This window comes from Mustela lutreola, chromosome 8, assembly GCF_030435805.1.
Source record: "Mustela lutreola isolate mMusLut2 chromosome 8, mMusLut2.pri, whole genome shotgun sequence".
NCBI lineage: Eukaryota > Metazoa > Chordata > Mammalia > Carnivora > Mustelidae > Mustela > Mustela lutreola.
In genome coordinates this window covers 113,792,943-113,806,651 of record NC_081297.1, presented here as the reverse complement: position 1 = coordinate 113,806,651, position 13,709 = coordinate 113,792,943, and the positions used below count along the sequence as shown (strand labels likewise).

The 13,709-nt window shown below is 40.3% G+C and overlaps 1 protein-coding gene and 1 long non-coding RNA gene across 4 annotated transcripts in view; one reads left to right on the top strand and one right to left on the bottom strand.

The window, feature by feature from the left end:
* ACSS3 (acyl-CoA synthetase short chain family member 3) overlaps positions 1 to 5,513 on the bottom strand; it is a 160,888-nt gene extending 155,375 nt beyond the window's left edge. The window contains exon 1 of the mRNA XM_059186442.1: positions 4,821 to 5,513. Within this exon, the coding sequence (XP_059042425.1) occupies positions 4,821 to 5,134 (314 nt within the window). The 5' untranslated portion in view covers positions 5,135 to 5,513. The remainder of the gene's footprint in view (positions 1 to 4,820) is intronic.
* A 227-nt stretch (positions 5,514 to 5,740) lies between these two features.
* The window catches only part of LOC131839217 (uncharacterized), a 29,657-nt gene continuing 21,688 nt past the window's right edge, over positions 5,741 to 13,709 (top strand). For all 3 annotated transcript variants that reach the window (XR_009356860.1, XR_009356861.1, XR_009356859.1), the window contains exon 1: positions 5,741 to 5,845. This is a non-coding gene — a long non-coding RNA (uncharacterized LOC131839217). The remainder of the gene's footprint in view (positions 5,846 to 13,709) is intronic.

Sequence of the window (13,709 nt, the reverse complement as noted above, 5' to 3'; positions counted from 1 at the left end):
ATCCATGAATATATGGCATGTTATGTACCAGGAAAAAAATGTAAAATTCCACAACATGACTCACAAGACCATTTACCATACGGCTCTCTTCTTCCATTTCTTTATAATTTCCCCTGTCATTCCCTAAGTCCCAGCCACATTAGTTTTCTTTCAGTTTCTACAATCTACTGAGCTACTTCATACCTCACGGCCTTTGCATATGCTGTGCTCTTTGCCTGGAATGTTCCTCCCCACGTTTCATGTCTTATCTCTACTCACTGGGATCTCTGTATAAACATCATTTCCTCAAGATTCCTTCCACGATCCTTCTAGAGAAGACTATGTTACATCCACCACTAACCACTGTATTTCATAATATCTATTGCAACTCTAAATAAACAATTTTGTGATAATTTTTTTAATGTTGTCTCCTTTGCTGCTATGTGCTAGGTTCCTTCACTATCTCTTCCATCATTTTCTTTGTAGTATCCTCACAATAAGTGAATGATTGATGTCTTTAACTCTTATGGAACATTTGAAGACTTAGAGGAATTAAACAACCTTTATCTCATAGCTAGTAAGGAACTAAGATCTTGCATGTTGGAAAAACCTACACACTTTCTATTATAGAAAGGTTAACCAAGCTGAAATCATTTTCTAGTAATCGGCATTTATTTGGGAGCCTTTCCTTTTCAGCTTATAGTCACTGTTATTACATACTAAATTCTAAATCAAATAGTATATGAGAGTCTTATCATGGAATGTTGTTTAAATAAAAAATAAGCAAAAATGAGTTGCAATGCTTTCAGAAAAGAATAAAGTGATGACCTACACAGAAGAGTCAACCACAAAGTATAACACAAAGTGGACTGCCTAATCTTTACTTCAGAGAGTGGCAGCTGGATTTCAATTTCAGGCTAGGCAGCAGGATACCTAATGCAGGAGGAGAAAATAACCCAAACATCCATTTCCTTGTTCCAGGATTAGAGAAACTAATCGGAATTCTAATTGCTTCACCTTTGACTGCAGTTTTCCACTGAAGTTCCTAAAGTAGACACTTTAGTACCCCCAAAAGCCAGATATCAAGAATGTGAATTAATCAACAAACTGTAACAAAAGGTGGTTCTTCCCAACTTCCTAGAGCACCTACATGTAACTGGGATTTATCTTTCAGAGATCTCAGAGATTACAGTACCTGGAATGTATGTTACAGGACTATTCACTTCAATGGAGAGTCCTTTAGTTTATCACCCTTAAGAATTTCTATTCCATGTTCACACTCCTGCGTAGGTAGACTGCTATGGGATAGTTAGTTGATGCCACTGTGAAAGCTCACACGCATTACTATTTATGTGTTGGAGCTTTTGATAGGTCTACAGATGCTGAGTGGAGTTTACTTTCAAGAAAAACAGACAAGATTATAAGGAAGACGGAGAAGTCAAAGGGCACCAGAGATCTTGATTCCAGGTAAGGCAGCTCCGTCTAGGAGAAGAAAGCTGTAGCAACCTCTCCTTGGTTTACTGAAAGATTTGGCTGTCCACATCTCCATTACCCAGCTCCCAGTGACACAGAAAATAAGTAAGTCTCTTTCAGAACAAATTATGCTTATATCCCCTTACCACCTCCCAAAGACATACAGAAGCAAAAATCACAGCATCTACGTACTCTGTTACTTTACTAACATTTTTTAAAACCCGTGTGTCAGCTCTGCCCTAGATCCTAGGGATATAAAGACAAAAAAGAGAGAGAGAGAGACATTCATCCTGCCCTTGAATTTAGCTTTATAGATAACTGTTAACCCATGAGGAATATCTGCAAATATGTGTCCAACACAGTAATGGATTCTATTTGAAACTGAAAGTGCTTATTGAAGTTTAAGATTAGATATATGGTCTCCTACCTTCATTTCCTGCCTAATTCTTCTCTGCCAACCAAAATTCTTAGTAAAATCCGATCACACTGCTAAAATAAATAAGGACACACAGACTTATCTTTATGCACCTTGATCTTTTGGGTTGCTACAAAGGAGGTATGGCCACATGATTCCAAGAGTACAAAGATGAAGAGTTCATATGTAGTATTATCAAATGTCAGTTATTTAAAATGCATTGAATTTTTGAAAACATGAAGACCCTTTGGTAAAAATGTCATTAAAAACATTCAGTGCAGGGGCTCCTGGGTGGCTCAGTGGGTTAAAGCCTCTGCCTTCGGCTCAGGTCATGATTCCAGGGTCCTGGGATGAAGCCCCGCATCGGGCTCTCTGCTCCGCTCGGAGCCTGCTTCCTCCTCTCTCTCTCTCTGCTTGCCTCTCTGCCTACTTGTGATCTCTGTCTGTCAAATAAATAAAAATCTTTAAAAAAAATTCAATGCAGACAATTTTAGAAAATTTAGGCAAGCAATTAGAGATTAAGAAGAAAAAAGTTAGAAAGAAAATCTCCAGGTTAAGAACACATAGATGGCTCAGTAGGTTAAGTGGCTGCTTTTGGCTCCAGTCATGATCTCAGGGTCCTAGGATCCAGCGGCGCATGGGCTCCCCGCTCAGCAGAAGAGTCTGCTTCTCCCACTCCCCCTGCTTTTCCCCACCACTTGTGCTGTCTCTACTTCTCACAAATAAATGAACAAATAAAATCTTAAAAAAAAAAAAAATCTCCAGGTCTAAAATACCTATCTGATGAACCCTTGACTTCGACATTCTCTGCACTCACTCGGGCCCCTGTCAACCCCTACCAACCCTCTAGAAACTTCTGCTTTCCCTTCCATTGTCACTGCCACTGCCTTATATATGGCCTTCATTTGTTGTTACTTGACTTCTTTCTTCTTTTTTTTTTTCCTATGACTTCTTAATTAACTTCTCTTCACATGGTTTTGGGGGAGGGGGTGGTCACATAAACCATTTTCAGTACCATACTTTATGACAGATATGCAGGCACACAACTTTGAGAATACACTCTTAGGAAAGACCATGATTTTTGTTTTGTTCTAAGAAACACAAGGAGAGGGGCGCCTGGGTGGCTCAGTGGTTAAGCCGCTGCCTTCGGCTCAGGTCATGATCTCAGGGTCCTGGGATCGAGTCCCGCATCGGGCTCTCTGCTCAGCGGGGAGCCTGCTTCCTCCTCTCTCTCTCTCTGCCTGCCTCTCTGCCTACTTGTGATTTCTCTCTGTCAAATAAATAAATAAAATCTTAAAAAAAAAAAAACACAAGGAGAGTTTTCCCCTCCTGAAATAACTATGGTGTAAGAGTGCAAAGATAGCTAGCTACTCTTCCTCTGAAATTTTTAAAGTCTATTTCATCCAAGACATGGTCTTAATTCTTTACCCATTTAGTCCTCATACTATTACCACATTTATAAATGAGAACACTGAAGCAGAGAGATTAAGTAACTCAGCTGTGAACACACAGCCAGTAACTGGGAGATCCAGAACTCAGACCCAGTATTCTGGCTCCACAGACCATGCTCTTAGTCGTCATGAGTCATCATGACTTACATATATACATATATACACACACATATGACATATACACACATATGTGTGTGTATATGTCTATGTGTACTATATTATGTCTACATATATACATATATGTACACACATATGTTTATATATAGACATATAGACATAGACATATAAATACACATGGTGCTTCGATCACTGTCAGGCATGTCAAAGAGGATTAGTCAAACACTACTGAAAAAATTAAACCAGAAGAGAAAAGGTGCTCAGATTCTAAAGGGAAAACTATGTAAACTGTTTCAAACAATGAAGGGGGGAGCATGATGACAATACAGAACAGGGTCTGGTTGGCTTGCCTTTCTCCATTTCAACAAGGAGACATTTGTCAAATCCAAACCTGTCATTTCCCCAATCCCATTCATTGCTGGGAATTTGGAAATCTGGGAAACCCCACTGCAGTGTTTCTCAAACTTTTACAGGAAACATCTCTCTCTAATGGCCAGCAGATGAGAGCAGCCACATACCTACTAGGCACACAGCTGAACAAGCAGCCACAACGCCAGTTTTCATAGACTGTGTGCCTCACCCTTACTATTCTGACAAGTCTGGCATTTATTCTACAATGTATCTCTGTTTGGTTGTAATGTAAAAATAATGTTTATAGCTGCTTATAGTTGCAACTCTAGACAAAAAAAAAAAAATCCTACCATGATTTCTAGCACCACCTGGCCTATATGTGCATAATTCTGGAGTACCTCATATTATGGCTTCATATAGACAATAGGGCTATGGATCTAATCTAAGCTGGCTCATGAGCCCCCCTCCCACCTCTCTAGCCAACACAATAATTTGCAACCACAGTAACGGTCAAATTTCAGCCTGTTTTCCAACCCCTGGTCTTTAATAATTAGATCCTTGTCCACCTTGAGAAGATACACTCCTCCTTCCAAACCCTAGTTAGGTGTGATTTTACTGAAGTCTTTCCTCATTTAAATCTCTTGCTCCCTGCAGTGTGTGGATACTTGGCAATACTTGCCTAGTTTATCCCACTGTTCCCATTTGTCTCCGTGGCTGTCTCACACACTGGACAGTGCTGTCCCTGGGGCCAGACCCTTGTTTTAGCCCTGTAACATGGCCAGTGCCAAGCAGAGCCCTGCCGTGCCAGTAAATCTCTGGCTATAGGAAACTAGGCTCATAACAAGTAACCCAACCCCTCAAGAGACGGCAAAAGAGTTGACTATAAAATTTAAATGAAACACAAATCGAAAGATCTGAGCACATCTCCAGTCCTGAATTTCTCTCCTAACAGTGCCAGGTTCCCCGCGAAGGGGACGTCGGGCCCGGTCGCCCAAAAGTCGTGAGAGATCTGGCTTGGCGAAGGAGTCACTCACCAGCTGGTGGAAGGGGGGTATCTGTTCTCCAGCGTTTTGGTCCAGGGCTTGTACCAGCTGATCTGCTCGGCCGCTTTACCCCAGAACCTCTCGGGGTCGGCCACCGAGGCCGCGAAGTGGGTCTTGTACTCGCCGCCACCGCCGGCCGTGGCCAGCGATCCGCAGCCCCGGCCCCCGAGAGCGCCCCGAGGGCCTGGGGCCACGTACGCCCTGCGGGCCGGGCCGGCCCCCCGCGCCGCCGCGGACCCGGGCAGGGACCCCCCGAGTCCCCCAGCGCCGGTGACTTTACGACACTGCAACCAAGACGGCTTCATCGCCGCCGGCCGCGCCCCCCGGTCCCGGAGTGCACTTGGCAGACAACAGCGGGGGCGCCCCCGACGTCCCGAACCCCGCGGGGAACGTGCGGGAGGCGGGGGCAGCTCCGGAGCGGCGCGCGGGGCGCTGAAGTTTGGCCGGAACACTAGAGCTGCCGGCAAAAGCCGACCTGGAACGTCGGGGGAAGCAACAGGCTGGAGTGGGGGCTGGGGGGTGGGAGGCAGGGGCCGGGGCCACCACGGGAGAAACCCAGCTCCTGCGTGCGCCCCCAGCGCCGCAGCTCCCGCACGGAAAGCGCCCTGGAACTGCAGAACCTCCTCCCTTCTCCCACACGCCAGTTGCCCCCGGGGGAGGCCGACGCACCCATCTCGTTTTCAACAAACAGGTTTTCAAACAAACAAGTTGTGCGCAGCTTAATCTGTGCAGAGCCAGCTGGTGGAGGCGTACTCTGCGGCGGAAACCAACACCCCGGGGCTCCGCGGCAAGGCCCCTGAAGTGCGTGTTTCCTTTGTCTTTAAAACTCAGCTAAGTCCCTGGTTATTAAAAACACGGGCGGCTCCAGGGCTAGGGCTGCTCCAGGATTTCCCGGCAGCTGAGAGGGTAGGAGGAGTGGAGAAAGGTTGCGCTGAAGTGGGTAGTAGTTTGAGGGAGTGATTGACCCGCCACTGGGGAAGGCAACACCCTTAGGATCCGGATTCGCCGGCTGCCAGGTTTGCCCCAAGGGACTAGTTGCATTTCTTCCCTTCCAGTTTGCCTCTTTGGGGTTTCTGTGGGCCTTTTTTAATGAGGGGAGGGAGCCAAAAGGAGGAGCTAAGTTAAGGTAAAGTGAATCAAACGACAGAGGAAGAGGAAGCTGGGGAAAATTAAAAGAGAAAGACTGTGTAAATTACTATTGGGTCTAACATTCCTAAAAGCTCCTTCACCGTTTTTTTACACCCAAGTGAAATTCAGATGCAATCCTGTTTGCCTTAACATTTGCGGTTTTAAATGTAAAGATGTGTATTCCCAGGTCTGAGGTGAGAAATAGTGGAATACCCCGGACCCTAGGAAGGACTGTAAACTTGAGAAGCTGTAATCAGACCACTCTGCAGGAAAAGGATAATGTGGAGATAAAGGTTAAACAAAACAGCGATAAATCTAACGCAAACAAAGAGAATTTAAATAACCACCTCAGTTATTCCCTGTCAACTAGGAAACAAGGCGCTAGACTTCTTCCTGCCACCTGCAGCCTCCTTTATTTCTTCTGAAGGCTTCAGATCAAAGTAGCAAAAGACATTCACTACTACTTGAACTCAGAGATAAAGCCGTTTAAACTCCTCGCCCTCTCCTTTCCTCTGCCCAGCTGCTTAATGTTGCTTCCTGGTGCTTAAGATCCCCTGACTCCAAATTATCCCCTATTGTATTACAGTGATGCCCACTCCAGGCATTTGTGTAAAAATGTGTGAGTGCAAGATGTGGTTGCTGGGGGAGATTTGAAGGAAGGAAGCAGACAGTCAGGAGGGTACCTACTCTGTATATTTGTGGTGCTTCCCTTTCAAATTATGTTAGTTCCTGTAATTCTCAAAGAAGTACTAGGAAGTGGGAACTATAATCCCCATGTTTACAAATGGAACAGCAAAATAGGTTAACTTGCTGGAGGTCACACAGCTACCAAGCAGCAAAACACAATTCAGACCTCATTGATACTCTGAGCTTGGGAGCCCCTGCACCTTTAAGGACCTGCGTGTCAATGATACTGATCAGAGTAAGAAACAAGGAAGGACAGAAGGAAGGAAGGGCGAGAGGGAAGGAAGGAGGAAGATGGATTTTAGACTTCCAGTAAAATATGACAAATTGAATACCCACATCCATTCCTAGGACCCCGCTGAAAGAGAATCCAAGAGTGACAGTGAGAGCAGTGGGCAAAAGCCTCAAGGACAAAGAGAATAGGAGAAAAGAAACCAAATGACAGAATGGAATGAAGATGGATTCATGGTGTTATGATTTACAGGGTCACTTGGGGGGTGGGGAGAAAGGGTCCTGAATTTAATTTCATTTGGTAGAGAAAAGGGATTTCCTCTTCAGAAACCTGGACTATGTCAGGATTTTGAGGCCCTGATTTCCTCTGAAGGTTTAGAATGAAGGTTAAGGGCTTAAAAACAAACGTATTAATTAAAAGATTGTGTGAGACAAAGTTAGACCCCCCGCATTGCTTGGGCGAAACCATTTGCTCTGGACCTGACTGTATGCCGTCTTATTTTAAGTAATTGCACAAAATAGATTGTTAATGTAAGTTCCAAATCAGAAATGAGTTGAAGACATAGTTGAAGCAAAAGCAAGGAGTAGAGTGGACGTGTAGGACAAGGATCACCAATGAGACTAGAAATTTTTCATGGAGCTTAGTACAGAAGTGCAAAACAATGGCAAATCTAGGCCAGAGTTTGAGGGTGCACCATTGGCCTTTAAATTAAGACACTCAAAGCCTGTTGACTGGCTGAGAGCTTAAGATCATTAGGCACTGAGTCTCCGTTTGCATCCTAGTACTGCCACTTACTAGGTAGAAATTTGGAAAATTTATTAACTCTCCTATACTGTAATATCAGTATCTGTATTCTGAGGCTCCTAATCCTTACCTCACATGATTGTTGTGAGTTTAAGTATGTATACATTAGTTAGCATCAAGGCAGTAGCAAACCAAGCTAATTTAGGACTGCAACAAAGCGTAGGAACAACCCACCAAGCCCGAAGGACTACCTCAAAAACCTCCATCTTCATTAACATACCTGAAAGTTTGCAACCAGAAAATTTTGAAAGAAATTATTTTAATTTAAATATGTATGTACTTTCTATACTGCTTCAAAAACTAAAACTGTACCGTTCATTAAATTGGGGACAGGGTAATTGCAATCTTTTCAACGTTTGCATCTCTAAAATTCTGGCTTTTAATGCAAAATACTTATTTTCTTGTGTACCAATAAACTGTATATATTTTTTTCTTTTTCTCATTTATTTTATTTTATTTTATTTTTCATCCTAACAGGTGTACCCTTTAATCCCCAACCCCCATTTTCCCCATCCACTCATCCATCTTCCTTTGGTAGCCATCAGTTTGTTCTCTATCGTTGGGAGTCTATTTCTTGAATTGTCTTTCTCTCTCTTTCTCTTTGCTCATTTGTTTTGTTTCTTAAATTCTATATGTGAGTGAGATCATATGGTATGTGTCTTTCTCTAACTGACTTGCTTCGCTCAAGATTATACTCTCTCTCTCTACATGTTGTTGCAAATGGAAAGGTTTCATTCCCTTTTTATGGCTGAGCAATATTCCATTGTGTAGATATAACACGTCTTCTCTATCCATTTATCTTTTGTTGGATACTTGGGCTGCTTTCATAGTTTGGCTGTTATAAATAATGTAATATTATAAGTTATAATATTATAAATAACGCTGCAATAATCATAGGGGCGCATATATCCTTTCAAATTAGTATTTTTATATTCTTAGTGTAAATACCCACTAGTGTGATTACTGGATCATAGGGTAGTTCTATGTTTAACTTTTTTGAGGAAACTCCCTCCTGTTTTCCACAAGGCTGTACCAATTTGCATTCCCATGAACAGTGCAAGAGGATTCCTTTTTCTTCACATCATCCCTAACACTTGTTGTTTTTGTGGTTTTTATTTTAACCATTCTGACGGGTATGAGGTGAACATATTTCAACATCATAATGAAAGATCTCATATGAGAAACACACAGCCAACATCATACTTAATGATGAAAAACTAAGAGCTTTTCCCCTGAGATCAAGAACAAGATAAGGAAGTCCACTCTCATGTTTTTATTCTGCATCTATTAAAATGATCATATGGTTTTTATCCTTTCTCTTATTGATGTGACATATCACGCTGATTGCTTTGCAAATATTAAACCACCCTTGCATGCTAGGAATAAATCTCATATACCTGTGGTATATGACTTTTTAAAATATATATTGTAGGATTTGATTTGCTAATATTTTATTGAGGATTTTCCCATACATATTCATGAGAGATAGTGACTTGTAGTTCTCTCTCTCTCTATCTCTCTTTTTTTTTTTTTTTTTTTTTTTTTTTTGGTAGTGTCTTATCTACTTTTGGTATCAGGATAATGTTGGCCTCATGGAATGACTTTGGCAATTTTCCTTTCTCTTGCATTTTTTGGAATAGTTTAAGAAAAATGGGTATTAACTCTTCTTTAAATGTTTGGTGGAATTTACCTGAAGTCATCTGGTCCTGAACTTTTGTTTGTTGGGATTTTTTTTTTATTATTGATTCAAGTTCATCCCTAGTAAATGGTCTGTTTTTTTCTGCTTTAGTTTTGGTAGGTTACATGCTCCTCGGAATTCATTCATCTCTTCCTAGTTGTCCAAATTGTTGACATATAGGTTTTTTTTTTTTAAGATTTTATTTATTTATTTGACAGACAGAGATCACAAGTAGGCAGAGAGGCAGGCAGGAGTTGGGGGAAGCAGGCTCCCGCTGAGCAGAGAGCCCAATGCAGGGCTCAATCCTAGGACCCTGAGATCATGACCTGAGCTGAAGGCAAAGGCTTAACCCACTGAACCACTCATATGAGGTACCTGACATATAGGTTTTCATGGTATTCTGTACAATTGTTTGTATTTTTGTATGCTGGTTGATATTTGTCCCTTTCATACACAATTTTATTTGGCTTCTCTCTCGCTTGCTCGCTCTCTCTGTCTGTCTCTCTCTTCCTTTTGAGTCTTGCTAAAGGTTCATACAATTTTTTGATCTTTTCAAAGAACCAGTTTCCGGTTTCATTAATTGGTTCTATTACTTTTTTAGTTCCTGCATCATTTATTTCTGCTCTAATCTTCATTATTTCTTTCCTTTTACTGGGTTTGGGTTTTATTTGTTCTTCTTTTTCTAGCTTCTTTAGGTGTAAGGTTAGGTTATTTATTTGAGATTTTTCTTGCTTCTTGAGGTAGGACCGCATTTCTGTAAACATCCTTCTTAGAGTTGCTTTTTCTGGATCCCAACGATTTTGAACCATTATGTTTTTATTTTCATTCATTTTCAAACTGGACAGCAACATGCAAAGAAATGAAACTGGAACACTTTTTTATGCCAATAAGAAATATAAATTCAAAATGGGATTAAAGACCTAAATGTGAGAACTGAAGCTCATATGAATTCTAGAATAGTAAACAGGCAGTAATCTCTTTGACACTGGCTGTAGCAGCTTCCTTCTAGGTGTCTCTCGAGGCAAGGAAAACAAAACAAAAATAAACTATTGGGATACATCAAAATAAAAAATTTCTGCACAACAAAGGAACAATCAACACTAAAAGGCAACCCACAGAATGGGAGAAGACATTTGCAAATGACAAATCTGACCAAAGGTTAGTGTCCAACATATATAAAGAGGTGATACAACTCAACAGGCCCCAAAATGAATAATCCAATTTAAAAATGGACAGAAGACACGAACAGACACTTTTCTAAAGAAGACATAAAATGGCCACTCACATGAAAAGATACTCAACATAACTTATTATCAGGGAAACGTAAATCAAAACTACAATGAGATATTATCTCACTGCTGTCAGAATGACTAGAATCAACACAAGAAGCAACAGGTGTTGGCAAGGATATGGAGAAAGGGGAACCCTCTTGCACGGTTAGTGGAAACACAACCACTGCGGAAAACAGTGAGCAGGTTCCCCAAAAAGTAAAAAATAGAACTACTCCATGATCCAGCAATTGCACTACTAGATATTTACCCAAAATATACCCAAAGAATATTTAGATATTTACCCAAAATATATCCAAAGAATACAAAAATACTAATTTGAAGAGATACATACTCCAATGTTACAGCAATGTCATCCACAAGAGCCAAATTATGGAAACAACCCAAGCAAGCATCCATCACTTGATGAATGGATAAAGATGTAGTAAATAGATACAATGGATACAGCAGATATTACTCAACCATTAAAAAGAATGAAATCTTGGGGCACCTGGGTGACTCAGTCGTTAAGCATCTGCCTTCAGCTCAGGTCATGATCCCAGGGTCCTGGGATTGAGCCCCACATCAGGCTCCCTGTTCTGTGGGAAGCCTGCTTCTCCCATTCCCACTCCCCCTGCTTGTGTTCCCTCTCTCGCTGTGTCTCTCTCTGTCAAATAAATAGTTAAATAAAATAAAATGTCAAATAAAATAAATAAAAATAAAAAGAATGAAATCTTGCTATTTGCAACTACATGGATAGAGCTAGATAGGATAATGCTAATCAAAATAAGTCAGTCAGAGAAAGACAAATACGATATGATCTCACCCATAGGTGGAATTTAAGAAACAAAATGAAAGAGCAAAGGGAAACAAGAAAAAGAGAGAGAGGCAAACCAAGAAAGAGACTCTTAAATATGGAGAACAAACTGATGGCTACCAGAAGGGAGGCAAACAGGGGATGGGCTAGATGTGTGATGGGGATTAAGGAGGACACTTGCTGTGATGAGCACAGGGGGACGTATGGAAGTTGAAATACTTTATTGTACACCTGAAACTAATATTACACTGCATGTTAATTAACTGTAATTTAAATTAAAACTTTTAAAGATTGCCTTCTCACATAATGCATTTGTGATGGTAAATCCAATACAAATCATTAATATTTAATTTAGATCACTAAAATCCTTGAGAGATCGTTTTTAAATTCTTCCATACAGACCAATCCTAAAAAATTACCCTGTTTCTGATTCATATTCCACTACTAAAGCCACTCTATGGTACGCAAATATTTGTAATAAAACCTTGAATATATGAGAAATTATCTTACTGTCGGGGAATAAATGATGAAAAGGAAAAGAAATATCCTTTAAACTAATATTTTTTCATAAAATGTAGTCAATTACCAAACATTATTTTAGGCTGTCATTTTTTTTTCCTCTTTTTGTGAATGTGCTTATGCAGGGGGGATATGAAATTAAAATAGGAAATGAAACTTAAAGTCAGTTTACCACAAAAAGAGCTGTTTCTGTGTAACCAGGAAGTGAGCAAAAATTTTTTGGTTTCCACGATAACACAAGGATCGCAACTGAAGCGCTATTTTAAAATTAGAGGAAATATAGGGACAAATTAATGACTTACTTGAGGTAGATCATGAAATCATATGTCTCATTTATTTATTGGAAGCAGTGTAGATAAAAAAAAGAACTAAAAACTAAAATACATGAAATATGTGTGAGATATGTGGACACCCTTTTCCAACCATTATTCTGAATTATGAGATGTGTAGATGACTCTTGTGGTACATTCCTATGTTGTTGTTGACACAACTTTCTGTTTTCAGAGCAGAACAAATAAATATTTATGGCTTGCTTAGGACATTTGTTTTAAAAGAGGTTTTTGTAAATTTTATTAAGAGCTCTAGAGTACATTCTAGAATTTTCAGTGAGGATGTTTTATGTATACAAAGTATTTTGGTTAACATGTCTTTGTTACTTGCTTACACTTGCATTTTTGTTTAATTAAGACACTCTGATATCTTGATATGAATATAAAATTCATTTCTTTTTTTTTATTCCTGCATTTTGATATTTCACCCACAACCAGTAATAAACAATGTTTCCAGAATTAGTATCTACTGCTGTGTAATGAATTAATCCCAAATTTAATGGCTAGTTATTATCTCACAGTTTCTGTGGGTTGAGAATTCAGGAAAGATTAGGGTGATAAACGATTCTGGTTTACCTGGGACTTGGGGAATTCCTGGGACATGGGATTTCCGGTGTCAAAACCAAGAAAGTTCTAGGCAAACCAGGATGGGTTGATCACCTTGGGCTTTCCTGGGTGATTCTGGCATCTCAGGCTTCCAGAGTCAGGATGTCAACAGGGTCACAGTTTGACTGAGGCTGAAGGATCAGCTTCCAAGGTGGTCGACTCATATGGCTACTGGCCAGATGCTTCCATTCCTTCTATTCCTTCCACTCCTTGCTGGATATGGGCAGAAGAGTTCAGTTCCTCACTACGTGCTTCTCTCCATGAGTAGAAACATGAGTATCTGTAAAATATGAAACTAACTAAAATTCATTTCTTTATATCTATATACTTATAATATATGAATATAGTGCTCATAGGTTATAATATTTTATTATTTATTCCCATTGAAATTTGTATCAGCTCGGTAAAAACCAATGCATCACATTTGAAGGAGCAACAAAACTCACTTTTTAAAAAATCTTATCTTTTTTCCTTTTTTTTGGTTGGTGGCTTTCTAGCTACAAACTTCAGATACTATTATTGGGCTCTGCCAGACATTTGAGCTGAACAGACTAGAGGAGTCTTCTTTGTATCTGCTTAAGAGCTATGACAACACCAGGAGGCGGGACAAAGGTTTAGGTTATTTGAAAAACCATCACACTTGCCAAACTAAGTTTAAATCTGTGTGTGTGTAAATTGGCTGATTTCTGCTTTCTTCTTCTTTAACATCTCTGAAGGCTATTTCTTCAATGCTTTTGCAGTGAGCTAATGTAATAGTCTGCTAGCCCAATGTCCTTTCTCCAGGCACATTTAGCTGCTATCACTCAGCAAACCCA